The sequence below is a fragment of the Lupinus angustifolius genome, chromosome LG04, assembly GCF_001865875.1.
Source record: "Lupinus angustifolius cultivar Tanjil chromosome LG04, LupAngTanjil_v1.0, whole genome shotgun sequence".
NCBI lineage: Eukaryota > Viridiplantae > Streptophyta > Magnoliopsida > Fabales > Fabaceae > Lupinus > Lupinus angustifolius.
In genome coordinates, this window is record NC_032012.1 from 1,957,572 (window position 1) to 1,982,549 (window position 24,978).

The 24,978-nt window shown below is 34.5% G+C and overlaps 5 protein-coding genes across 5 annotated transcripts in view; 4 read left to right on the forward strand and 1 right to left on the reverse strand.

Annotated features, from left to right (window-relative positions):
* On the forward strand, positions 58 to 3,913 carry LOC109345061 (probable choline kinase 2). Its single transcript, XM_019583828.1, has 7 exons — positions 58 to 411; positions 1,428 to 1,549; positions 1,632 to 1,827; positions 2,232 to 2,349; positions 2,462 to 2,509; positions 3,411 to 3,511; positions 3,591 to 3,913. Exons 1-7 carry the CDS (start codon positions 58 to 60, stop codon positions 3,726 to 3,728), a joined length of 1,077 nt encoding a protein of 358 aa, XP_019439373.1. The 3' UTR covers positions 3,729 to 3,913.
* On the forward strand, positions 5,287 to 8,970 carry LOC109344532 (probable choline kinase 2). Its single transcript, XM_019583294.1, has 8 exons — positions 5,287 to 5,295; positions 5,389 to 5,442; positions 6,459 to 6,580; positions 6,663 to 6,858; positions 7,263 to 7,380; positions 7,493 to 7,540; positions 8,442 to 8,542; positions 8,622 to 8,970. Exons 1-8 carry the CDS (start codon positions 5,287 to 5,289, stop codon positions 8,757 to 8,759), a joined length of 786 nt encoding a protein of 261 aa, XP_019438839.1. The 3' UTR covers positions 8,760 to 8,970.
* LOC109344533 lies at positions 11,827 to 14,045 on the reverse strand. The gene is made up of 3 exons (XM_019583296.1): positions 13,671 to 14,045; positions 12,127 to 13,608; positions 11,827 to 11,976 (listed from the first exon to the last, which is right to left on the reverse strand). Exons 1-3 carry the CDS (start codon positions 14,043 to 14,045, stop codon positions 11,827 to 11,829), a joined length of 2,007 nt encoding a protein of 668 aa, XP_019438841.1.
* Positions 15,704 to 19,557, forward strand: LOC109345063 (DNA-directed RNA polymerase II subunit RPB7). Its single transcript, XM_019583830.1, has 6 exons — positions 15,704 to 15,906; positions 16,532 to 16,697; positions 16,782 to 16,832; positions 18,307 to 18,372; positions 18,491 to 18,559; positions 19,362 to 19,557. The coding sequence occupies exons 1-6, from the start codon at positions 15,791 to 15,793 to the stop codon at positions 19,422 to 19,424; spliced, it is 531 nt and encodes a 176-aa protein (XP_019439375.1). The 5' UTR covers positions 15,704 to 15,790; the 3' UTR covers positions 19,425 to 19,557.
* LOC109345062 (probable choline kinase 2) overlaps positions 21,661 to 24,978 on the forward strand; it is a 10,019-nt gene continuing 6,701 nt past the window's right edge. The window contains exon 1 of the mRNA XM_019583829.1: positions 21,661 to 21,931. Coding sequence (XP_019439374.1) covers positions 21,761 to 21,931 — 171 coding nt within the window. The 5' untranslated portion in view covers positions 21,661 to 21,760. The remainder of the gene's footprint in view (positions 21,932 to 24,978) is intronic.

Consider the following 24,978-nt stretch of genomic DNA (forward strand, 5'->3'; position numbering starts at 1 on the left):
TTTCCACTGTTTTTCTATCCATGCATAGGTCTTGTTTCCTTTGATCTTTGACCAAAGATGGCCATAAAGAAAATTGAATTGTTGAAATGGTTTGCATCCAATGAAGAAATGATGGAAGTTCTTACTGCAGTGGCTACAGATTTGGGAGATGTAATTGAAGATGTAAATTCTTTGGTGGTGATTCCTTTGAAGGGAGCTATGACCAATGAGGTTTTCCAGATAAACTGGCCAACCAAAAGTGATGGTCATCTCAGAAGGGTTCTGGTTCGGTTATACGGTGAAGGTGTTGAAGTTTTCTTCAACAGGGAGGTTGAAATCCAAACCTTTGAGTGCATGTCAAGGCATGGTCATGGTCCACGCCTTCTCGGCCGGTTCCCTACCGGCCGGGTTGAAGAGTTCATTCATGCCAGAGTATGTTATTCTCTTGTTGTGCTTATTCAATTCTGACTAATTGGTTCTAACATGATTGTCATGTGTGCTAAGATAATTATCACATGCAAGTGTATTAGAAAAGTGGCTGCAATTGTTAGGTTGATTAATTTAAAGAATATATGGTTAATTTAAAATCACTGGGTTCTTTATGTTCCATGTGGCTTTATTATTTTACTCAAAAAGGTTTCTTTGATCTTGGTTCTTCCTTTATGTTATTTTATTCTCTGGTTTGATCTTGGCCTTATTGTTCTTCCTTTATGTGGCATTCCCCATTAAGTTGACATTAATTAAGAAGCATCTTTAAGAAAACACATTGAGTAGTTGCACATGAGTAATAAAGAATTGTTAAAAAATGCTTATTTTCCAAGGTTTCTGGAAATTGTATGCACATGAGAAATAACTTCGGAACTCCTTTTCCTATCTCTATTATAGTAGTTGCATTTATTTCAGTATAGACATAAAAATTAAATATTGTTTGGTTTTGGCATTACATTCACCTCAAAATAAACCATAGGTTTTTCTCTATAGTTTTCTTGTGAGGATTTCTTGTATTTTTGGGGTCTGTAGCTGGGAAGTTTTCTTTGTCCACCCAAATCTCAAATGGGAGACTCTGATGATATCACGTATAAGACTGTGACTTTATATAGAAACAATAAAATAAATGAAAGATTTACTTTGTTAAATCTATAGACAAGACTAAATGCTATTAATATCGGACTGTACAAATAAACGAGTTTAGGAGGAAGAGGCCATAGTGATGATTCCAGAATAGTGACCTCTCCTATCTATTTATCTGTGATTTGCAGTGCCATCCATATCATGGCTGTCACTCATGTCTAAATATGTTGAACAAGTTTAAACTTGCAAACTAAAAATTGAGACCCAAAATATAATTTTACCATAAATTAGTGAAATTAATTTCCTTTAGGCCACATGCACAGCCAGCTATGAAAATTGTACATAAGCCTTTTCTTTTGCTAATTTTCTATTTGTAGACACTCTCAGCTGTTGACCTCCGCGACCCTGCAATATCCGCTTTGATAGCTACTAAGATGAGGGACTTTCACAATCTTCATATGCCTGGTGCAAAGAAGGCTCAGCTTTGGCAGAGAATGAGGTAACAATAGATTCGGCCAATCTTCAAAAACCTTTTTCTTCCTGTACAGGATTATATATAGTTCTATCAATATTTTTACTAGGAACTGGGTTAATCATGCGAAAAGTTTATGCTCCCCAAAGGATGCCAAGAATTTTGGCCTGGACAAACTAGATGCTGAAATCAATATCCTGGAGGTGTTGTTATCTGAAGGATATGAAGAGATTGGTTTTTGTCACAACGACCTACAATACGGTAACATAATGATAGATGAAGAGACTAGATCAATCACTTTAATTGTAAGTTATCTTGTTATATTATTGCTGTATATTCTTTGTCTCAAGCCTTGTGGTTGCACCTTTTTAAATCGGTATTGCAATGCCTCTCCAAGCGAACAGTCCTGTGATTGCCTCACATGAGCGTGCAGCAGAAAACCTGCTACTTTTCTTTCATTTAGTATTGAAGAACTTTTAAACTCTAATTTTGTCTTCATAAATGGAGCTACTAACATGAACCTATTGTTCAAAGCATCCTTTGATCCTGGTATTTGTCGTAGTCTTCATTTTGTATTACTTTTGTTATTCCGGAAGTGGAGCTACTAACCTTTAAAAGTTGTTCATGGCCATAATAATTGTGAATTTCATCATTCATCAGTCATATCTTTAACTGCAAACTTATTCACATTCCTTTTTTTATGATATAGGACTACGAATATGCCAGTTACAATCCTATTGCTTATGATCTGGCAAATCATTTCTGTGAAATGACGGCAAATTACCATAGTGACAATCCCCATGTTCTTGACTACAGTAAATATCCTGGTAAATTAATTGCTGATACATTTCACAGCCTGTATTATATTTCTACAATGGTTATTGGGCATCCCTACTCTATTTTTATTGATTAGATTCCAACTTGTATATGGTACAACAGGTCTGGATGAGCGTCAAAGGTTTATCCATAATTATTTGAGTTCTCAAGGTTAGTCTACTGCCATAATCATGCTTGTTATAGATGTAGATATAGATTGGCATAGATATAGATCATAGATATTCGCTATAATCTATTATAAACTGATAAAAAAATCCTCAGCAAAATGAATAAACCCGCTCTACAATTTGGTTGACTTTATTAAATATATCAATGCTTATTTTCACCAATTGCAAAATGCTAGTGGTAGAAGGTCCTGAACACAATGCACCTACTTGATAGATAAGCCAAGAATTGTTCCAACAACAAATTTTGCTGACTAAGGATGGAATTACTTCCACCTAGCTGCTAGGTGTGTTTTGTCATCATTATTGTATACCTCCAGAAGCTAGATGCTTTTGTTTTAAGCTGAACTTCTTAGTAGTGGATGGATCAATTGGAAGGAAACAAGGATGATCATATTTTTCCGGTTTAAACGAGGAAGATCATTCGGACAGTTTATATTGTTGATTAGATACTCCTTGCTGAAGTTGTTAAGAGTAGAAATATTTCAAAAATCAGTTAGTTGGTTAGTAGTTAGGTTACTATAAATAGCATTGTATCATCTTGCCATAAACTTAATGAGATTGATAGTTCTTCTTCCACATACTCTCTCTTAGATTCACATTCTTTCTCTTTTATCTTCGTACATACTCACTATCATCTTCTTCTTCCTCGATCTTCTTCTTCTTCAAACACACAACAACATTTCTTTACTTTGCTTTTCCATTGTGTTCCAACAGAAGTTACTGGCTGAACTATCCAAATTTCTTCATCTTTCTTAATGTAATAAAGAATAGTTTCATACTGACTAATGTTGTGTCACATTCAACCTTTCAATATCTTATCTTCAAAGACAATGCTTCTGAGTTCTATACATATTTGTTAACTTTATTTCGAAACTTGTGCACAGGCAAGAAACCAAGCAACATTGAAGTGGAGCAATTAGTAACTGCTGCAGAAAAATACACTCTTGCAAATCATCTATTCTGGGGCTTGTGGGGAGTTATTTCGGTACGCATTCTCCTCTTATTTCTGGGTTATTCTAAAGGTTACAACTTTTGGTACTTCTAAGTATGTGTGTGCTATGCAGAGTTATGTGAATACAATTGACTTCGACTACAAGGAATATGCTAGGCAGAGGTTTCAGCAATACTGGTTAAAGAAGCCAACTTTATTGGACTCATCAAGGATCATTTCACAGGATGGAAATGTTAATAATATAAGTTAAAAAATAATAATTAAATGTTTTTCTGAGCATATATTATGTAGGTCAGAAGATGTGCTTCTGATGAAATGGCAGTCAAGAGAAAACCTTCTATGTAGAAAAAGTGGATGGTATTTGTACTTTTGCTTGTAAGACCAGAACGTGTGGTTCTCTTTTCCTTTCTAATTTTTTATTGATTTTGATCATAGATTGTTGGAAGTGAATTGAAAAAATAAGGAGTAATAACATTCAGCATTTTATATATTTGAGAAGTGTTTATAAGATACAAAGTTGTCTAAATTGGGGATTGGGATCTTCTGTTCTAAAAAATACATGTCCCTTATTCCTAACTAATAATATTGCATTTAATAATGTAAAATTGTTATTTTTATGAATTTTTATTTTACGTACATGTCACTTTTCAATTGGTTGGGACAGGAAATGGGGATAGAGTTAGGGACAGCTGATCTGTGTCCCTAAAGTTATGTGGATGTTTCACACATGTCAACATTTCAATGTCGTAAGAAGAATTGTTAGAGGTTATACGGATGGAGATCATGTATCCCACACAGTGTCTCATCCCATGTCCCAAGCCAATAAGAGTGTTTTATTTTATTACTTTTTGCTTTTGAAATTTTTATTTTATCCAAGTATTAATATATGATTGGTTTGGGACAGGGAATGAGAGACCATTGGGGCAAGTGATTGTTAAACTGACACAGATTAAGAAGAAGAAAAAGATAGGAATTCAAAGAATACCTCGAGGATCAGGAAACCCTAGATCCTTGTTTTATTGAATATCGTAGAAAATTATTACAATGGAGAAGAAGATAGATTCCCAGAAATCAGTTACCCAACCAATACTTTCCCAAAAAGTATTTTTAACTACTTCCTAGTTTTCTATTTATAGATTCCTTAACTAACTTCTTTTAGGAAGTTAGTTATTTTCGGTTATGCCTTGTTGCCCCCCCAAAGTGCCACCTTGTCCTCAAGGGGAAAGTGTGGAAAGGCCTCTCTAAGTTGATCAACCAGCTCCCAAAAATTGTCACAATTTGGGAGTTTGTCCCACTGTACCAAAACCTCTAGTTGCCCATCACTTCTTTCTCTGCACTGCAATAAGGCACTTGGGCTCACTTGTAGTTCATACTCTTCAGACAGCATAGGTGGCAGGGGTTGAGCTTGTTGCAATGGCTTTAGAGATTTTTTTAACAATGATACATGGAACACCGGATGGATCCTGGCATGATTAGGGATTTCCAATCTATAAGCCACTGAACCAATCTTCTCTAAAATTTGATAAGGGCCATAGAACTTTGCTATAGGTCTCTTAGCTAATGACTTCAATTTGTAGGGTTGAAGCTTCAAAAACACCCATTCTCCTACCTCAAATTCTACCTTCCTTCTATGCTTATCAGCTTGAGCCCTCATTATGTCTTGAGCCTTCAACAAATTCTGCTGTAACTCTTGCAACACCACATCTCTATCTTGAAGTAATTGATTCATTGTCTCTACCTTAGGAGTGAAGGTACATCCTTTGATCAAGGTAGGGGGATCTCTCCCATATAGAGCTTTAAATGGAGTCATGTCAGCTGTCCCATTATAGGTAGTATTAAACCAAAAATCTGCCCAAGGAAGCCATTCTACCCACTGCTTGGGTTTAGGTCCTGCAAAACACCTTAGATAGGTTTCTAAGCTTCTATTCACCACCTCAGTTTGCCCATCAGTCATTCATGCCAGAGTATGTTATTCTCTTGTTGTGCTTATTCAATTCTGACTAATTGGTTCTAACATGATTGTCATGTGTGCTAAGATAATTATCACATGCAAGTGTATTAGAAAAGTGGCTGCAATTGTTAGGTTGATTAATTTAAAGAATATATGGTTAATTTAAAATCACTGGGTTCTTTATGTTCCATGTGGCTTTATTATTTTACTCAAAAAGGTTTCTTTGATCTTGGTTCTTCCTTTATGTTATTTTATTCTCTGGTTTGATCTTGGCCTTATTGTTCTTCCTTTATGTGGCATTCCCCATTAAGTTGACATTAATTAAGAAGCATCTTTAAGAAAACACATTGAGTAGTTGCACATGAGTAATAAAGAATTGTTAAAAAATGCTTATTTTCCAAGGTTTCTGGAAATTGTATGCACATGAGAAATAACTTCGGAACTCCTTTTCCTATCTCTATTATAGTAGTTGCATTTATTTCAGTATAGACATAAAAATTAAATATTGTTTGGTTTTGGCATTACATTCACCTCAAAATAAACCATAGGTTTTTCTCTATAGTTTTCTTGTGAGGATTTCTTGTATTTTTGGGGTCTGTAGCTGGGAAGTTTTCTTTGTCCACCCAAATCTCAAATGGGAGACTCTGATGATATCACGTATAAGACTGTGACTTTATATAGAAACAATAAAATAAATGAAAGATTTACTTTGTTAAATCTATAGACAAGACTAAATGCTATTAATATCGGACTGTACAAATAAACGAGTTTAGGAGGAAGAGGCCATAGTGATGATTCCAGAATAGTGACCTCTCCTATCTATTTATCTGTGATTTGCAGTGCCATCCATATCATGGCTGTCACTCATGTCTAAATATGTTGAACAAGTTTAAACTTGCAAACTAAAAATTGAGACCCAAAATATAATTTTACCATAAATTAGTGAAATTAATTTCCTTTAGGCCACATGCACAGCCAGCTATGAAAATTGTACATAAGCCTTTTCTTTTGCTAATTTTCTATTTGTAGACACTCTCAGCTGTTGACCTCCGCGACCCTGCAATATCCGCTTTGATAGCTACTAAGATGAGGGACTTTCACAATCTTCATATGCCTGGTGCAAAGAAGGCTCAGCTTTGGCAGAGAATGAGGTAACAATAGATTCGGCCAATCTTCAAAAACCTTTTTCTTCCTGTACAGGATTATATATAGTTCTATCAATATTTTTACTAGGAACTGGGTTAATCATGCGAAAAGTTTATGCTCCCCAAAGGATGCCAAGAATTTTGGCCTGGACAAACTAGATGCTGAAATCAATATCCTGGAGGTGTTGTTATCTGAAGGATATGAAGAGATTGGTTTTTGTCACAACGACCTACAATACGGTAACATAATGATAGATGAAGAGACTAGATCAATCACTTTAATTGTAAGTTATCTTGTTATATTATTGCTGTATATTCTTTGTCTCAAGCCTTGTGGTTGCACCTTTTTAAATCGGTATTGCAATGCCTCTCCAAGCGAACAGTCCTGTGATTGCCTCACATGAGCGTGCAGCAGAAAACCTGCTACTTTTCTTTCATTTAGTATTGAAGAACTTTTAAACTCTAATTTTGTCTTCATAAATGGAGCTACTAACATGAACCTATTGTTCAAAGCATCCTTTGATCCTGGTATTTGTCGTAGTCTTCATTTTGTATTACTTTTGTTATTCCGGAAGTGGAGCTACTAACCTTTAAAAGTTGTTCATGGCCATAATAATTGTGAATTTCATCATTCATCAGTCATATCTTTAACTGCAAACTTATTCACATTCCTTTTTTTATGATATAGGACTACGAATATGCCAGTTACAATCCTATTGCTTATGATCTGGCAAATCATTTCTGTGAAATGACGGCAAATTACCATAGTGACAATCCCCATGTTCTTGACTACAGTAAATATCCTGGTAAATTAATTGCTGATACATTTCACAGCCTGTATTATATTTCTACAATGGTTATTGGGCATCCCTACTCTATTTTTATTGATTAGATTCCAACTTGTATATGGTACAACAGGTCTGGATGAGCGTCAAAGGTTTATCCATAATTATTTGAGTTCTCAAGGTTAGTCTACTGCCATAATCATGCTTGTTATAGATGTAGATATAGATTGGCATAGATATAGATCATAGATATTCGCTATAATCTATTATAAACTGATAAAAAAATCCTCAGCAAAATGAATAAACCCGCTCTACAATTTGGTTGACTTTATTAAATATATCAATGCTTATTTTCACCAATTGCAAAATGCTAGTGGTAGAAGGTCCTGAACACAATGCACCTACTTGATAGATAAGCCAAGAATTGTTCCAACAACAAATTTTGCTGACTAAGGATGGAATTACTTCCACCTAGCTGCTAGGTGTGTTTTGTCATCATTATTGTATACCTCCAGAAGCTAGATGCTTTTGTTTTAAGCTGAACTTCTTAGTAGTGGATGGATCAATTGGAAGGAAACAAGGATGATCATATTTTTCCGGTTTAAACGAGGAAGATCATTCGGACAGTTTATATTGTTGATTAGATACTCCTTGCTGAAGTTGTTAAGAGTAGAAATATTTCAAAAATCAGTTAGTTGGTTAGTAGTTAGGTTACTATAAATAGCATTGTATCATCTTGCCATAAACTTAATGAGATTGATAGTTCTTCTTCCACATACTCTCTCTTAGATTCACATTCTTTCTCTTTTATCTTCGTACATACTCACTATCATCTTCTTCTTCCTCGATCTTCTTCTTCTTCAAACACACAACAACATTTCTTTACTTTGCTTTTCCATTGTGTTCCAACAGAAGTTACTGGCTGAACTATCCAAATTTCTTCATCTTTCTTAATGTAATAAAGAATAGTTTCATACTGACTAATGTTGTGTCACATTCAACCTTTCAATATCTTATCTTCAAAGACAATGCTTCTGAGTTCTATACATATTTGTTAACTTTATTTCGAAACTTGTGCACAGGCAAGAAACCAAGCAACATTGAAGTGGAGCAATTAGTAACTGCTGCAGAAAAATACACTCTTGCAAATCATCTATTCTGGGGCTTGTGGGGAGTTATTTCGGTACGCATTCTCCTCTTATTTCTGGGTTATTCTAAAGGTTACAACTTTTGGTACTTCTAAGTATGTGTGTGCTATGCAGAGTTATGTGAATACAATTGACTTCGACTACAAGGAATATGCTAGGCAGAGGTTTCAGCAATACTGGTTAAAGAAGCCAACTTTATTGGACTCATCAAGGATCATTTCACAGGATGGAAATGTTAATAATATAAGTTAAAAAATAATAATTAAATGTTTTTCTGAGCATATATTATGTAGGTCAGAAGATGTGCTTCTGATGAAATGGCAGTCAAGAGAAAACCTTCTATGTAGAAAAAGTGGATGGTATTTGTACTTTTGCTTGTAAGACCAGAACGTGTGGTTCTCTTTTCCTTTCTAATTTTTTATTGATTTTGATCATAGATTGTTGGAAGTGAATTGAAAAAATAAGGAGTAATAACATTCAGCATTTTATATATTTGAGAAGTGTTTATAAGATACAAAGTTGTCTAAATTGGGGATTGGGATCTTCTGTTCTAAAAAATACATGTCCCTTATTCCTAACTAATAATATTGCATTTAATAATGTAAAATTGTTATTTTTATGAATTTTTATTTTACGTACATGTCACTTTTCAATTGGTTGGGACAGGAAATGGGGATAGAGTTAGGGACAGCTGATCTGTGTCCCTAAAGTTATGTGGATGTTTCACACATGTCAACATTTCAATGTCGTAAGAAGAATTGTTAGAGGTTATACGGATGGAGATCATGTATCCCACACAGTGTCTCATCCCATGTCCCAAGCCAATAAGAGTGTTTTATTTTATTACTTTTTGCTTTTGAAATTTTTATTTTATCCAAGTATTAATATATGATTGGTTTGGGACAGGGAATGAGAGACCATTGGGGCAAGTGATTGTTAAACTGACACAGATTAAGAAGAAGAAAAAGATAGGAATTCAAAGAATACCTCGAGGATCAGGAAACCCTAGATCCTTGTTTTATTGAATATCGTAGAAAATTATTACAATGGAGAAGAAGATAGATTCCCAGAAATCAGTTACCCAACCAATACTTTCCCAAAAAGTATTTTTAACTACTTCCTAGTTTTCTATTTATAGATTCCTTAACTAACTTCTTTTAGGAAGTTAGTTATTTTCGGTTATGCCTTGTTGCCCCCCCAAAGTGCCACCTTGTCCTCAAGGGGAAAGTGTGGAAAGGCCTCTCTAAGTTGATCAACCAGCTCCCAAAAATTGTCACAATTTGGGAGTTTGTCCCACTGTACCAAAACCTCTAGTTGCCCATCACTTCTTTCTCTGCACTGCAATAAGGCACTTGGGCTCACTTGTAGTTCATACTCTTCAGACAGCATAGGTGGCAGGGGTTGAGCTTGTTGCAATGGCTTTAGAGATTTTTTTAACAATGATACATGGAACACCGGATGGATCCTGGCATGATTAGGGATTTCCAATCTATAAGCCACTGAACCAATCTTCTCTAAAATTTGATAAGGGCCATAGAACTTTGCTATAGGTCTCTTAGCTAATGACTTCAATTTGTAGGGTTGAAGCTTCAAAAACACCCATTCTCCTACCTCAAATTCTACCTTCCTTCTATGCTTATCAGCTTGAGCCCTCATTATGTCTTGAGCCTTCAACAAATTCTGCTGTAACTCTTGCAACACCACATCTCTATCTTGAAGTAATTGATTCATTGTCTCTACCTTAGGAGTGAAGGTACATCCTTTGATCAAGGTAGGGGGATCTCTCCCATATAGAGCTTTAAATGGAGTCATGTCAGCTGTCCCATTATAGGTAGTATTAAACCAAAAATCTGCCCAAGGAAGCCATTCTACCCACTGCTTGGGTTTAGGTCCTGCAAAACACCTTAGATAGGTTTCTAAGCTTCTATTCACCACCTCAGTTTGCCCATCAGTCTGAGGGTGGTAGGCAGTGCTACACTTCAATTTAGTTCCTGCTAATTGGAACAATTCTTGCAAGAATTGATTGAGGAAGAATTGGTCTTTGTCAGAAATGATGGTTGCTGGAAAACCATGTAACCTAACCACCTCCTTTACAAACAAAGTTGCCACATATCTAGCATTGAAAGGGTGGCCCAAGGGATGGAAATGAGCATATTTTGTGAGTCTATCTACTACCACAAATATGGTATCCTTCCCCTTAGCTTTAGATAAGCCAGATATGAAATCCATGGAAATATCTTGCCACACTTGAGTAGGAATTGGCAAAGGTTGCAACAAACCACTAGGGACCAAGGTGGAGTATTTCTGCCTTTGGCAAACATCACAAGTTTCCACATAATGCTTCACATAGCTCCTCATACCCTCCCAATAGAAGAAACTAGAGACCCTCTTGAATGTTCTAAAGAAACCAGAGTGTCCCCCAGCCACACTATCATGACATTCAGCTAGGATTAAGGGAAGTTTATTGGAATTCTTGGATAGTACTAACCTTCCTTTATACAACAATCTTCCTGCCTGAAACTGGAATCCAGGATGTGAATTAGGCTCACAAACTAGGTCTTGTATCACCTTTTGACATTTAGGTTCTTGTTGCAGTTCTTGAAACCAATCATCTGCATCCTCTAGGTTGATGATAGACACAACAACATACATAGTCTTCCTAGAAAGGGCATCTACAACTGTATTTTCCCTCTCAGGCTTGAATTGAATTTCAAAATCTAATCCAATAAGCTTGACTGCCCATCTAAACTGCTCTTCACTGAAAAGTCTCTATTCTGCGAGAAATTTGAGGCTTCTGTGACTAAAATGCCTCCCCATCAAATAGTGCTTCCACTTCTGGATTGCTTGCACAACTGCCATGAGTTCTTTTTCATAGACTGACTTCATTTGTGCTATAATTGATAAACCCTTGCTCCAAAAAGCCAAAGGCCTTCCCTCCTGCATCAACACTGCCCCCAAACATTTACTAGAAGCATTTGTTTCAATCACGAAAGTCTTAGAGAAATCAGGGACTACCAAGAGGGGTAAGTTGATCATAGTAGTTTTCAACCCCTGGAAAGCTATGGATGCCTCCTCTCCCCATACAAAATTATCCCTTTTCAACAAGTCAGTCAAGGGCTTGGCTATCTTACCATACCATTGTACAAACTTTCTATAGTACCCTGTGAGACCTAAGAACCCCCTTAGACCCTTCAAGTCCTTAGGAATTGGCCAAGTCTTCATAGTAGCAATCTTGGCTTGATGTTCTGCCACTCCTGACCCAGATATGATATGCCCTAGATATTACAAACTAGGCCTAGCAAAGCAACACTTCTTTTTATTAATTTTCAAGGAATTTGAACTCAATGTCCAACACTAGCCTCAAGTGTTCCTGATGGGCAGCCTCCCCCTTACTATAGATCAAGATGTCATCAAAAAATACCAAAGCAAATTGTCTTAGGAAGGGCCTCAAGACCTCATTCATCAAAGCCTGAAATGTAAAGGGGGCATTTGATAATCCAAAGGGCATCACAACAAATTCATAATGTCCCTCATGGGTCATAAAGGCAGTCTTCTCAATATCATTCCCCTTCATCCTAATCTGGTGATATCCTCACTTTAAGTCTAGTTTGGTAAATACATTAGCCCCTCCAATCTCATCTAGCAGTTCTTCTATTATAGGGATGGGAAATTTGTTAGGAATGGTGATTCTGTTCAAGGCCCTGTAGTCCACACAAAACCTCCAACCTCCATCCTTCTTCTTGACCAATATAATTGGACTAGAATAGGGACTAATACTATGCCTTATCACCCCTGATTCCAACATTTCTCCCACTAACCTCTCTATTTCTGTTTTCTGATAATGAGGGTATTTATAGGGCCTCAAGTTTGGAATTGTAGCCTCTTCTATCAAATGTATTGCATGATCACACCTCCTAATATAGGGTAGCTCCTTAGGATCCACAAACAACTCTTCAAACTCTGCCAGTAAGTTGAGAATAGGCCCTAAAGAAGTGGGGGGTATTTCTTCACTTTGAACAGATTCACATTGTATTAACAAACCTTCTCCCTCTTCCTTCAGAATTTGCATCAGTGCTCCAAATGGAAGCTCTGTTCGAGCCAAAGCTGGATTCCCAGAGATTTTGATCCATTCATTCCCCCTCTTCATAGTGAGCTCTAACCTTCCAAAATCAGCTTTGACTTCCCCTAACTGAGCCAACCAATCCAATCCTAACACCATGTCCACCCCCTTGAGATTAAAGAGATAGAAATCTTGTACCTCATTAAGTTGTTGTTTTTGTTGGAACTTCAAATGCTCACACTTCCCCTTACATCTCACCTTATGGCCATCACCTACCTCCACCCAATAAGCAGGGGTATCCACTACCTTTAATTGCAACTTCTTCACCATTTCTGCAACAATAAAATTGTGAGAAGCTCCACAATCTATTAAGATGATCATTGACCTTTCATCCACCCATCCTTCTACCTTCCAAGATCTAGTAGTTGTAAAACCTGTCATGGAAAACAATGATAAATGCAGAGATTTAAAAGTCTGCAACTGCTCCTCCCCTTCTTCATTGCCCTCCCCCTCCTCATCTACTTTTACTAATATTATTCGAAGTTGCTTATTTCTACATTTGTGTTCCCTATTGTAGGGTTCATCACAACGAAAGCACAACCCCTTTTCCCTTTTCTCCCTTATTTCTACATTAGTCAAGTGCTTGAATTCTCCTGACTTGTTCTTCACACTCTCCTCAAAATGACTTGGTCTAAGACTCCTCATCGAATTGCTACCAGCAGAATTTTCCCACCTCCTATCTGTATTGGGCTTGGACTCCATAGTAACAGTCTTTGTATAAGAGTTACTTCTGGACCCTCTAGATCCTCTTGGAATGTAAGCAGGATGAATTTTTTTTGTTATCAACATATTCTTCTGCTCAATTAATAAGACCTTTTGTATCATGTCTGATAAAGATTGCAACTCATATAACTTCACTTCTGCTTGTAATTCTTCCTTCAAGCCATTCAAGAAAATGCCCCTAACACACTCCTGGTCTATGGACCTCAAAGCTCCTACATATTTTTCAAAATCTTCTACATACTCCTCGACGGTTCCTGTCTGTTTAAGAGCCAATAACTGCTCAAAAGGTTCTAAACCATGGAGGGTTGGAACCTACGCACCACTGCTATCTTGAATCCATCCCAAGTAGGGCTTGGATTACACTTCTCCCACCAATGGAACCAGCTCAAAGCCTTACCTTCCATTGCCATGACTGTAGCTTGCATCTTCTCTTCCTCTGTTACTTCCTTAAGAACGAAATAACGTTCTAAGCGATGTGTCCATCCAAACGCGTCTTCTCCGGCGAAAATTGGAATTTCCAATGTACGCCACTTTTCTCTGCGCAATGTTTCTTCACTTCGTTCTCCCCAACTTCCTCTTCCTTCTTGCGGTGAACTATTACGATTACGATTGTGACCTAATTGTGACATTAGCTCTGCGATTTGTTCTCCATGCTTTCTGTCTAATGCTTTTGCATACTCCAAACGTGCTCTCATCTCTTTTCATTCCTGTTCCCAGTCTTCGTTACTTCTTGCCATACTTCTTGTCTTCATACGCAGCACAGAGGATACGTGGTTTTCATGCACCAGAATTGGTGCTTTGATACCAGTGTTAAACTGGCATAGATTAAGAAGAAGAAAAATATAGGAATTCAAAGAATACCTCGAGGATCAGGAAACCCTAGATCCCTGTTTTATTGAATATCATAGAAAATTATTACAATGGAGAAGAAGATAGATTCTAGGAGGAATTACAATGGCTGATTTCCCAGAAATCAGTTACCCAACCAATACTTTCCCAAAAAGTATTTTTAACTACTTCTTAGTTTTCTATTTATAGATTCATTAACTAACTTCTTTTAGGAAGTTAGTTATTTTCGGTTATGCCTTACTGGCGCCTCATGTACACCTTAGTGATTGGAGGTTTCTTCCTCATCTTAATTCTATCAGTGATCCCCATACATTCTTAACGTGAACTGTTAGAGTAATCATATACTCATTAAGGAGGATTTAGCTGAAAACTTTTAGATGAACGTAATCATTGTTATTAGAAGAGGAGTCATATGTGATGCTAACATGATTGGATATCCCAATAATAAAAGGTCATGAAATGATATGGATAGAATATGTTATTGTAAACATGAACTAAAAGAAGAACCATGAACTAAAGTATCTGTTAGAAGTTTGTTAATTCATTCTATTTTTAGAAAGTTAGTTTTTCTAGGTGAATAACTAGATACTATAAATGGTATATTTGTATTTACAATCATGTATGTCAATACACACATCTCTCTCTATTCAGTTTTCATTTTTCTGCATAATTCCATTGAATTTGCTTGTCTCTCTCAACCTCTGCCATATTCTTCTTCATATTCAACTTCTTTCATTCTTTCTCCATCTGTATCTAGGCTAGAGAAGTAGGATTTATTTACGTGGTGATTGTTCTTATAAAATTTTGAGCAAAATTCATACAAGTTTTACTATAATGAAATATACGTATATGATCATTAACGCATAAGCTCGTAAGAGTACACCCGAAAAAAAAGTTGTAATTTAATGTTAGAGATAAAATTTAAACTCTGAATGTAAAATTTTTGAAGCTCAATAGAACTTATAACATATTATGATGCTGCCTCCATTCTTGAGAAGCCTCTACCTCTCACACTTATCATGATATTAACCCATTTTTATAAAAATCAAGTCAAATTTATTAACATTAATAAATCCAAATTTTATCTATTTATCCGTTTGACATTAGTATTTGAGTAAGAGAACAAAAAATAGATAATGTGATAAAATAATGTATGGGTAAAAAATTTATATATTGTGAGCTCATCATTTAATATTTATTTTTAATTATTATTAATTTAAAAAAAATAATATAAATGAAATAAATGATGTGTGCATAAATTTTTATATCAAATTAACATTATATGTACATTACACTTATTAATTACATTAACAGAATCAAATTCTTACCGTAAATAGGCCCTAACATATTTTTATTTTTTTTATGGCGCCATTCTTTTTATAAAAGAAATTTAATGTTATATTTTTAATAATAAATCATAATAATTAGACAAAAGCATATTTAGAAAACGAATATCTAAGGAAGAGCGATTGGGCAAAAGGCCCAAAAGTGATTTAAGCGGCTTTTGATTATTAAATAAATTGAAAAAAGAAACCTAAGAATTCATATTTCGTTCTTCTCTCTCACAAAGACTCAAAGAAGAAGAAGGAAGATGTTTTTCCATATAGTGTTGGAGCGAAATATGCAGCTCCATCCTCGTTACTTTGGCCGTAACCTTCGCGATAATCTTGTTTCCAAGCTTATGAAAGATGTCGAAGGCACTTGCAGGTTTTCTTTCTTTTCTTTCTCTTATTATTACAAATTAAATATTGCCAAATTGTTAAACCATAGGACACATCACTTAAACAGATATGTTAAGCACCCACACAGTCTTTCTGCTTGCAGGGTACCATGTACTTAACCGCACTAAGTGGGAGCCTCGTATGCTGGATCGCGCCCGAGATAATAAAAAGGGCGGCTTAGTGTATCAGGGCTCCCTCGTAGGGGATGTGTAAGAGGATAAATGTACGCAACTTTATCTGAACCCGTGAGGGGTCACCAAGCAAGAACTTGCGTCAATCCTCTAGATGGAAGTATCACAATAATTAGATAAAATTATGCATTTTATTATAATTAATGATAAATTTCAAGGTTTGGGGTAGTGTGTGATTATGTGGGAGTCACAGTGAGCTGGAGTAAACTAGTGTTTGAAGGAAATTTTTGCAGTTTCAATTCAAACAAAATGATAACAATTAAATTGATGCAATTCAATTAGTTGCATTTTAAATGCCTTGGATATTTAGTTTTCTCCATCCAAAAACACTAGTCTTATTATGTGAACTTGCAATTCCTCTTTGTATTGTCTGTACTATGGAGGGATGTAAATATTGCATTTTGAATTTTTTTTATGCAGTGGTCGGCATGGGTTTGTGGTGGCAGTTACCGGGATAGAAAATATTGGGAAAGGGTTAATTCGTGATGGGACCGGGTTTGTGACATTTCCGGTTAAGTATCAGTGTGTTGTCTTCAGGCCATTTAAGGGTGAGATCTTAGAAGCTGTTGTCACCATGGTCAACAAGGTTTGTTCTGTTCTTTTTCCACCACCTTTAAACTCTAATTTGTCCATATTTGTGGGTTGTAATTGTTGATGTGTAACTGTACAGATGGGGTTTTTCGCTGAAGCTGGACCTGTCCAAATCTTTGTTTCAAACCATGTAAGGTTTTTCTCTTTGAGAAATTGTCTATGTTTTCTGCATCTTATATTTTTTTAATTACCGTGAAGGTTTTGACGATGAGCTGAACTATGCAACCAGAAATTTAGGGCTTTTTTTATTTTTTAATTATAAAAACCATTCATGACATTTATAGGCTTGCTTGGTTGCTTTTGCTAAAAAGCAGAAGCTGTAAAAAGGTAAAAAAGCTGAATTGACATGCTATATTTTTCAGTTTTTCAAAAAAAGCTCTGGTAAAAAAGGCAAGAGAATGTTAAAAAACATTTTTTTTAAGATTGTAGCCAAATTCAGAATAGCTTTTGACTATCACAAAAACTATACAACCAAAATCACCTTCTAAGAATACTATGTTTCATTTTGTGAGCTTAAAGAAATAGGCCTTTAATTGTGCAAATGGACTTCCATAAGTAGCACTCTCTCAGTTCCTTATGTTTTGATGTTTTGACCCTTTACTTTCTTTCCAAATCTCTTGATGTTTTAGAAACCTGGTACTCAATTTTACCCTTTTCCCCCAAGAATGCCCTTATTCATTACACCATATTTTTCACCTCTTATTTCTCCTTCTCTCTTAATCATGGGAAGTAGATGAGGATTAAATGAGGATATTTTAGTCAAGATAAACCAAACTTTTACCTCATTTAATGATTTCTTAGTCTACAACTCTACATGCATAACCTTAAAACATCAAACATAATGAACGGAGGGAATAGAACTTTCTGTTTCAGGGCAAGAATAAAGATGACATTCTGTACTGGTGGTTAGTACAATTATAAAATAGAACCAGTGCATGAAAGTAATTATCTGAATCATGAGGAGAATACCTCAGCTTTTTCCTTCCTGAAGATGGCTTAATATGAGAAATTCCGATTCTGGTTTTAACTGGAATCTCCATGTAATATTCTGCCAGTTGTGGAAATATTATTTTTTGTATGAAAAAGGAGGAAAACATGATTTTGAAAAGGAATAAAATATTGTCATATGTTAATTTTTATTTCACATGTGTAGTTTTTGAATTAGCATGTATGTTCCTCTAGGTAATGAATGGGTGAGACAATGGCCTCTCTGAAATATGGGAATGATTTTGATTAGCTTATGCTATGTATTCAAAAAGGACAATTTTCATGATTTATTATGTTGTGAGTTTAGCCTCCCATTTATCTTTTTCTGTTTTGCATTATTTTTGTTTTTGGTAGTATCTGATGGCATCAACTAGTTATTTTATTGTGGTAGGATGAAAACCATCTCAATCAAAATGGGCTCTTTGTATTTTATCATCTTAGTCTCAGAACATTTTAAGTTTCAGGTTATCTGCTTAGAAGTTCAGAATTACCAAGGATTATTTTTCACATTTTTTATACTTAAGATAGTTTATGTCATCATCTTGCAACTGGAAATGCTTTCAATCCTGTACCGTCTAATATACTTGTTTATTAAGACCCTTTTTTCCTTTTCACAGTTGATTCCGGATGATATGGAGTTCCAGTCTGGAGACATTCCAAATTACACTACTTCAGATGGATCAGTATGTACCATTCATAATTTACTTCTCTTCAAAAAGAAGAGAGGAAGTTGTTTCATTACTTCTTTTGCTTTATTGGGACGGGGTTATGATTTGGTCTTAATTAATTGGTCTTTTGCAGGTTAAGATTCAGAAAGACAGTGAAGTGAGACTAAAGATTATTGGGACTCGAGTGGATGCTACAGAAATTGTAAGCCCTTGTAATTTTCTAATGTTTGCTTTGTTTTTGTTAATGCTGTTAGGTAAATAAGCTCTATGATAAATCCCGTTGAGAAAGTCAAATTGATAGGATGTGAAAACAATAACATACAATAGCAGATATAGCTTTAGTTTCTAATATTAGTAGTATGGTTAGTTGTGGATCTCATGGCTATTACAGAGTCTCAGAGATGAGCCTTTCTTGTAGTTTATGCTAATTAACTTTTAGTTAGTGGGAAAATCACTGGCTTAACAGTTAATGATTTGGGCATGTCATAATACTGGTGTTAATTTTATGTCTGCAGAATGCTAGTTTATGCTTCGTTAAACTTATAATTTGCGATAGCGTTGATAACTCTTTTTTTTATCACTATTAACACATGCCAAGGGGCTGTCTAATATGCACGTTTCTCCAATCATTATATCTGTCTGCACTGAGTTTGATAATATTTACAACAACTTGTTCATGCTATGTATTTTGATTGTTCCTATCATGTCTATATTGTAATGCCATGTGTTCATATGTCTTGGAAATAATTTGTGATGCCAATAACCTTGTCACCTAGTGGCTTGGGATGTTATGTAGCACATGATGCTGGGTTCTATTGCATTTCTAATGAGTTTTGATACACATGCATAAACAATCTTACTCAGAATTGGTGTCACAGTTCAGTTTTTAAAATTACAAGTGCTATTTACTTTTGCCATTAGAAACAGAATATTTATATGTTTTTGGTTCCAATGGTTTCTGGAATTCATTTATCTAATATCAAGTGACCCCATTTTTTTTGCAGTTCTGCATTGGTACCATAAAGGATGATTTCTTGGGTGTAATCAACGACCCAACAACAGTTTAAATGCTACAACCTTCTTTCTTGTATATTTATTGTGACATGGACTATATATACCATATTGGTGTAACTCTATTGCTAGGTCCTCATGAATTATGGTTGCTATATCAAATTCTCTTTTCAATTGACCTTTATTTTGGGTGGTGTCATGTATAATATAAATTAAACATTATTGTCTCATTGTCAATAACCTTCTTTGCATTGCACTTATAGTTAATTTGGTAGAACACATCATTATAATGTTAAAATTAATTTCAGCTATGTTCTTATACTTCTCATCACACATTTCAGTGAATGCAACCTAGCATATCAGTGTACCATAATCTTACATGAATCCAGACAGAGAAAAAAATACTTAAAATGGAAAGGATTAAGGTAATCTCCTTTGGGTGCCTTTTTGGTTTCAATCCTTGAAACTGGGATTCTAAAATATATGAAATACAAATATGAACAATCATGATTTTGTTTTTTTCGGTAGTATCAAGTGTATATACCCAATGAATGATAGAGAAAAACTAACATTTGAGTGGAGTTTGATGATATAGAAGCTTACACTATTTGTTTAACGAGTCTAGAAAGATTTGATCAACAAAGAATGCTTATATAAAACCTGAAGATGTGAAATACCATCTGTCTGATATGCTAAATTGAATTCTTCCTGCCAACTGTATTCCCTCTAGATTATCTTTGTTTGGAACTTTGGATTTTTACAAGTTACAACGTTGATGGGAGTATTACATGTTGTATAATGAGATCAATTAGTTGATGTTAGTTATTTTAACTGCCTTTGCTGAAGTTATTTGAAATTATTTCCTAGCTTTTAGCTTAAGCACTGTGCTTATTGATCAATTAGTCAAAGTTGCTAAAGCTATGTGATTTGTTCGTGTATATATTTATATTGCAATAAAGAATACAATTGAGTTTTTCTTCACTATTAGTGTAATATAATAAGGAATTTGAAGTAAGATAAAGTATATGAAGTTAAATTAAATAAGATACGAAAAACTTTATTATAGAGATAAAGATTGATGATCATATTGTACAACAAGACACTTGATTTAGTTATTTTGGGTCAATCATATAAAATAATTGAAAAATTGATAAAGATGTGAAAAATATGATTTAAGCAAGTTGGATGAAATAACAAAGTGTTTCATGTCTCATTTGTGATAAAGAGGTATGTCTCAAATTTAAGGAGAGGTTTTACCATACAATTATAAGAACTACAATGTTATATGGATTGAATTTTGGGCGATAAAATATCAACAAGAGAATATATTTCAGATAATAGAGATGAGAATGTTGTGTTGGATAAATGAACACACTAGACAATATATGATTAAAAATGAATGCATTAGAGAAAAATTAAATTAGTTTTTATTGGAGAAAGATACTAGAGTCGTGCCTTAAATTATTTAGACATACGTGGCGAAGATCGGTAGAAGCTTCTTAAGGAGATAGATCAAATGGAAGTAAGGCTAATGCCTAATGAAAGTGTAAGACCAAGAAAAAAACATAGGAGAAATGATAAAGAAAATTTTAAAAATTACTATTTTATTAATAAACATAATATAAACAAATACTTCTGCTCATTACCAACGTGCGTTGATTCAAGTGGTACATGCTTGATTCCCCTTAAGCAAGAACCCGGGTTCGAGTCTTGTGGATGGAAAAAATGTCCGTTGGGAGAGTTAATCTCACTTACCTGTGGATGTGCCCGGCTCGGACAGGATTGCCTCCCGTGCGAACAAAAAATCAAATACTCAGTCGAGTTAAGAAGATATGTTATCTATTCTCTTTATAAACATTGTTATTTTGTGCAGGTGTCTACATAATAGTTCCTTTTATTCAAGTTTTCTTTGTTTCCATTCTCTGACTTCACCACAACATAAATTACATAAGTGTAGGTACCTCTCACCACCATCTTGCACTTTTTTTATGATCAACAATACTTTGTTGATTTGATTTCTAATATCTTTTGGAACCTTGATTTGATGTTTTTTCAATGCATTCTTCATGCATAGGTTTCTCTTTTGGTTTGGCTTGATTTACCTCTCTTACTTTCTCTGCTTCAAACTTAGTTCCTGTATGATCAATTCTGTTTTTCTCTTTCTGATAAAACCAAACCCATGCTACAACCCATTTTTACATTATTATTATTATAAGACTTCCTTTACGATGAACCAGTCATTATCTAGAAAGAGAAACAATTGAATTGCTGAAAGGGTGTGCATCCAATGAAGAGATAGTGAAAGTTATTATGGCAGTGGCTTCAGATTTTGGGGATGTAATAGATGATGTGAGTTCCTTGGTGGTGGTTCCTGTGAAGGGAGGAATGACTAATGAGGTTTTCCAGAAGGGTTCTGGTTAGGTTATATGGTGAAGGTGTTGAGATTTTCTTCAAAAGAGAAGATGAGATTCAAAACTTTGAGTGGATGTCAAAACATGGCCAGGGTCCATTGCTTTTAGGTCACTTCACCAGTGGCAGGGTTGAGGAGTTCCTTAATGCTAGAGTATGTTGTTCTCTTCTTCTGTTGTTTTTTCTACTATAATTACTTAGTTCTAACATGATTCTAATTTGTTTTTTTATAAGTATAATTTATTGAGAAGTTGTGGTCAGATAATTACAATAATAGCAGAACATATCAACAGTTGAAACCAGATACTAGATAGAGCAGTAAAACATAATCTTAACTACGAATAAACCATTGGTCTAGTAGTGTAAGGTCTTGTTAGATCCTCAAGATAAACAAAATGTCAAATGTTCGATTCCTTTGAACGATACTTGTTTGAGAGATACAACTACCACCCCGAAAGAATTAGTTGCTTACCCAAAAGATTATGTGATACCCTTAGTAGTACAAAAAAACATAATCTTGATACAATATATTTCATACAAAACAATTTTCATTCCTATTGTCATGCTAGTATACTACTCAATCTCATAATCATTCATCCTGCTTCCTAACAAAAGCTTTAAACAACCCTCAATACAATAGAGATAATAGCACAATTTACAACCCCCTTCTTAGACTAAATTAATTACAGCTGAATTGATTAAAGCATTGGTTACTTAGGGTAACATTATAGGCATAAATTTAAACTGAAGTTTATTTAAACCAAGACATACTTGTCAATCTATATATCTTATTTACTTTGAATTATTTTATTTGTTATTATTATTTTTGGATAAAAGAATGTGAGTGTCTGTATAATAATAAAGTTACTTGTTGACCTTCACTATAGGTTCAGACTTAAGGAAGCCTCCAAAGTCTAAAACTAGAAAGAAACAAAAACCAAAAATAGAAAGAGAAACAAAAAGGATGTCAAAGTCTATGTGAATTCAAGAATCACAGCCAAAACTTATTAGAATCTTTGTTAGATCCATACCTTGTAAAGTTGATATTTAGGAACATTTGTAAATCCAAGGGGCAAACCCAGTCTTCACCGAAGACACCAATCAGGTTGTTCCATAAAAGACACTAGATCTACTCAATACGAAATTTAGAAGACAATAAAAATATGAATAAAAATATATAAGTATATTTATAAGGTAAAAATGTTATATCACTTTTTTTTTGAGGTACTCCCGTCTCAGGCATTAGTATCTCAAAAAATTATCTCACCCATTTTATTAATGGATAGCCATGTTCAAAGCAAATATCATATAATAATTAATAGATAATTTATTATTAAATGAATAATAAAACAGTTTTACATGAATTTTTTTAATCATTATAATTCATTTATTGAATAGAGAGAATTTAGCCAACAATAATAATACATGAGTTCAAATACTGAAAATAATTTTTCATCCATTAATAAAGATAAAATTGTGTACATTTATCAACCCAAACATATTAAATGGGAGTCTCCAAAATAAATTATATATTCTCTCAACATAGAAAAGGCATATTATGCATATTTAATAGAATTTTGTTTTATGCGTGGGTGGTCCCATCAGGCACCAAGTACCTATCTCTGCCTGGTTGCATGTACTGATGTCCCTATCTAAATATTTGACTTCACAGTGTCTTAAATGGTTATCACTTATTATGAAGATCAATATTGTCCCACACAAATATATCATTTCATATGTCATTATATGTGGTTAGTTAAAAAATATATTTAAATTTAAAATTTAGTAATTAAATATTTCTTTAGTTAGTCATAAATAGTAATACATTGAGTAATATATTTTTTGGGATAGAAGATGTTAACTATTTGTTAAGTATATTAAGGTAACTTTTTGCTTACCTTCTTATAATTCCTTTTGCATATTCTTTTCTTAACTAATTCGACACTCAAATGATTAGCATATATACACCTCTTATGCTTAGAAAAGACTGACATATCAATCACAATATTTCATTCATCAAGCATCTCAATGGGTCAATTGTTTGTTTTTTAAGGACATGGAACATATGCATACAAGCACATATGCCAACCTTTTTCATCATTTCCAATGGTGTATGTTAGCTTAGAATATATGCTAATTCTTTGGCACACATTTCTTAGCTAATCATTAGCAATAGATTTATAGATAGGCTTGTATATGTTATAGAAGTGACTACAATGATTACATTCATTAATTCCATTTTTGGTCAAAAAGTTTCCTTTTGTCTTGGCTCATTCTCTTTGTTAATTTGTTCTCTTTTTCTTTTAGAGAAATGGAGAGTTAGCTTTTCCTGTTAGTCATTTCTGATAATTAAGTAACATATTTAACAAATAACACTGATTGGTGTTGAACTATTAGAGATCAGATACTCAAACGATCTACTTTTACCATTCTCTCTATAATTCCTCCCCTAAGAAATATTCATTACTATAATCAAGGGTATCATTCATTCTATGACTAAGAAACTAATTCTTACGGGTGTATGGTATTGGAAGATAATTCAGTTTCATGTAATAGTTAGTTAAGTTTTCTAATTTGGCTAGTTAGTTGGTAAGTTAGTTAGGTTGAGTTGCTATAAATAGTAAGCTTTGTGTATTGTATTAAAGTGTGGAAAATTCTATTGACCCTTTAATACAATTGAAGTATATTCATTGAATCATTATCTTAACTTCTTCTCTACTCCAAAACCAACATTCATTCTTCACTCTGCATCGTTCTTTTCTTTCTTTCATTCTTGCTGATAAACTTATGCACTTATTGTGCATACTGCATCACTCAAGGAACAAAAGCTAACAGTGGTATCAAGAGCTCATTGGTGAAGGTTGATTCTGTGTGAATCAAAGAAGGGACCTGTGTGGTTGTGCACTCGAAAAGAAGGAAGGGACAAAAGCAATAGAAGGAGGTTGAAGATAGCAAACAGTAGCGGGTTCTCCATGACACTTCCCATTTTAGACAGCAAGAACTATGATAGATGGAGGAATCATATGAAGGCTATATTTGGATTCCAAGAAGTGCTTGAGATAGTGCAGAAAGGCTATCAAGAGATTGGAGATGGTGCAACTGAAGCTCAAAGAGCAATGTACAATGAAGCAAAGAAGAAGGATTGCAAGGCTCTATTCCTGATTTACCAAGGTGTTGATGCAGAAAATTATGAGAAGATAA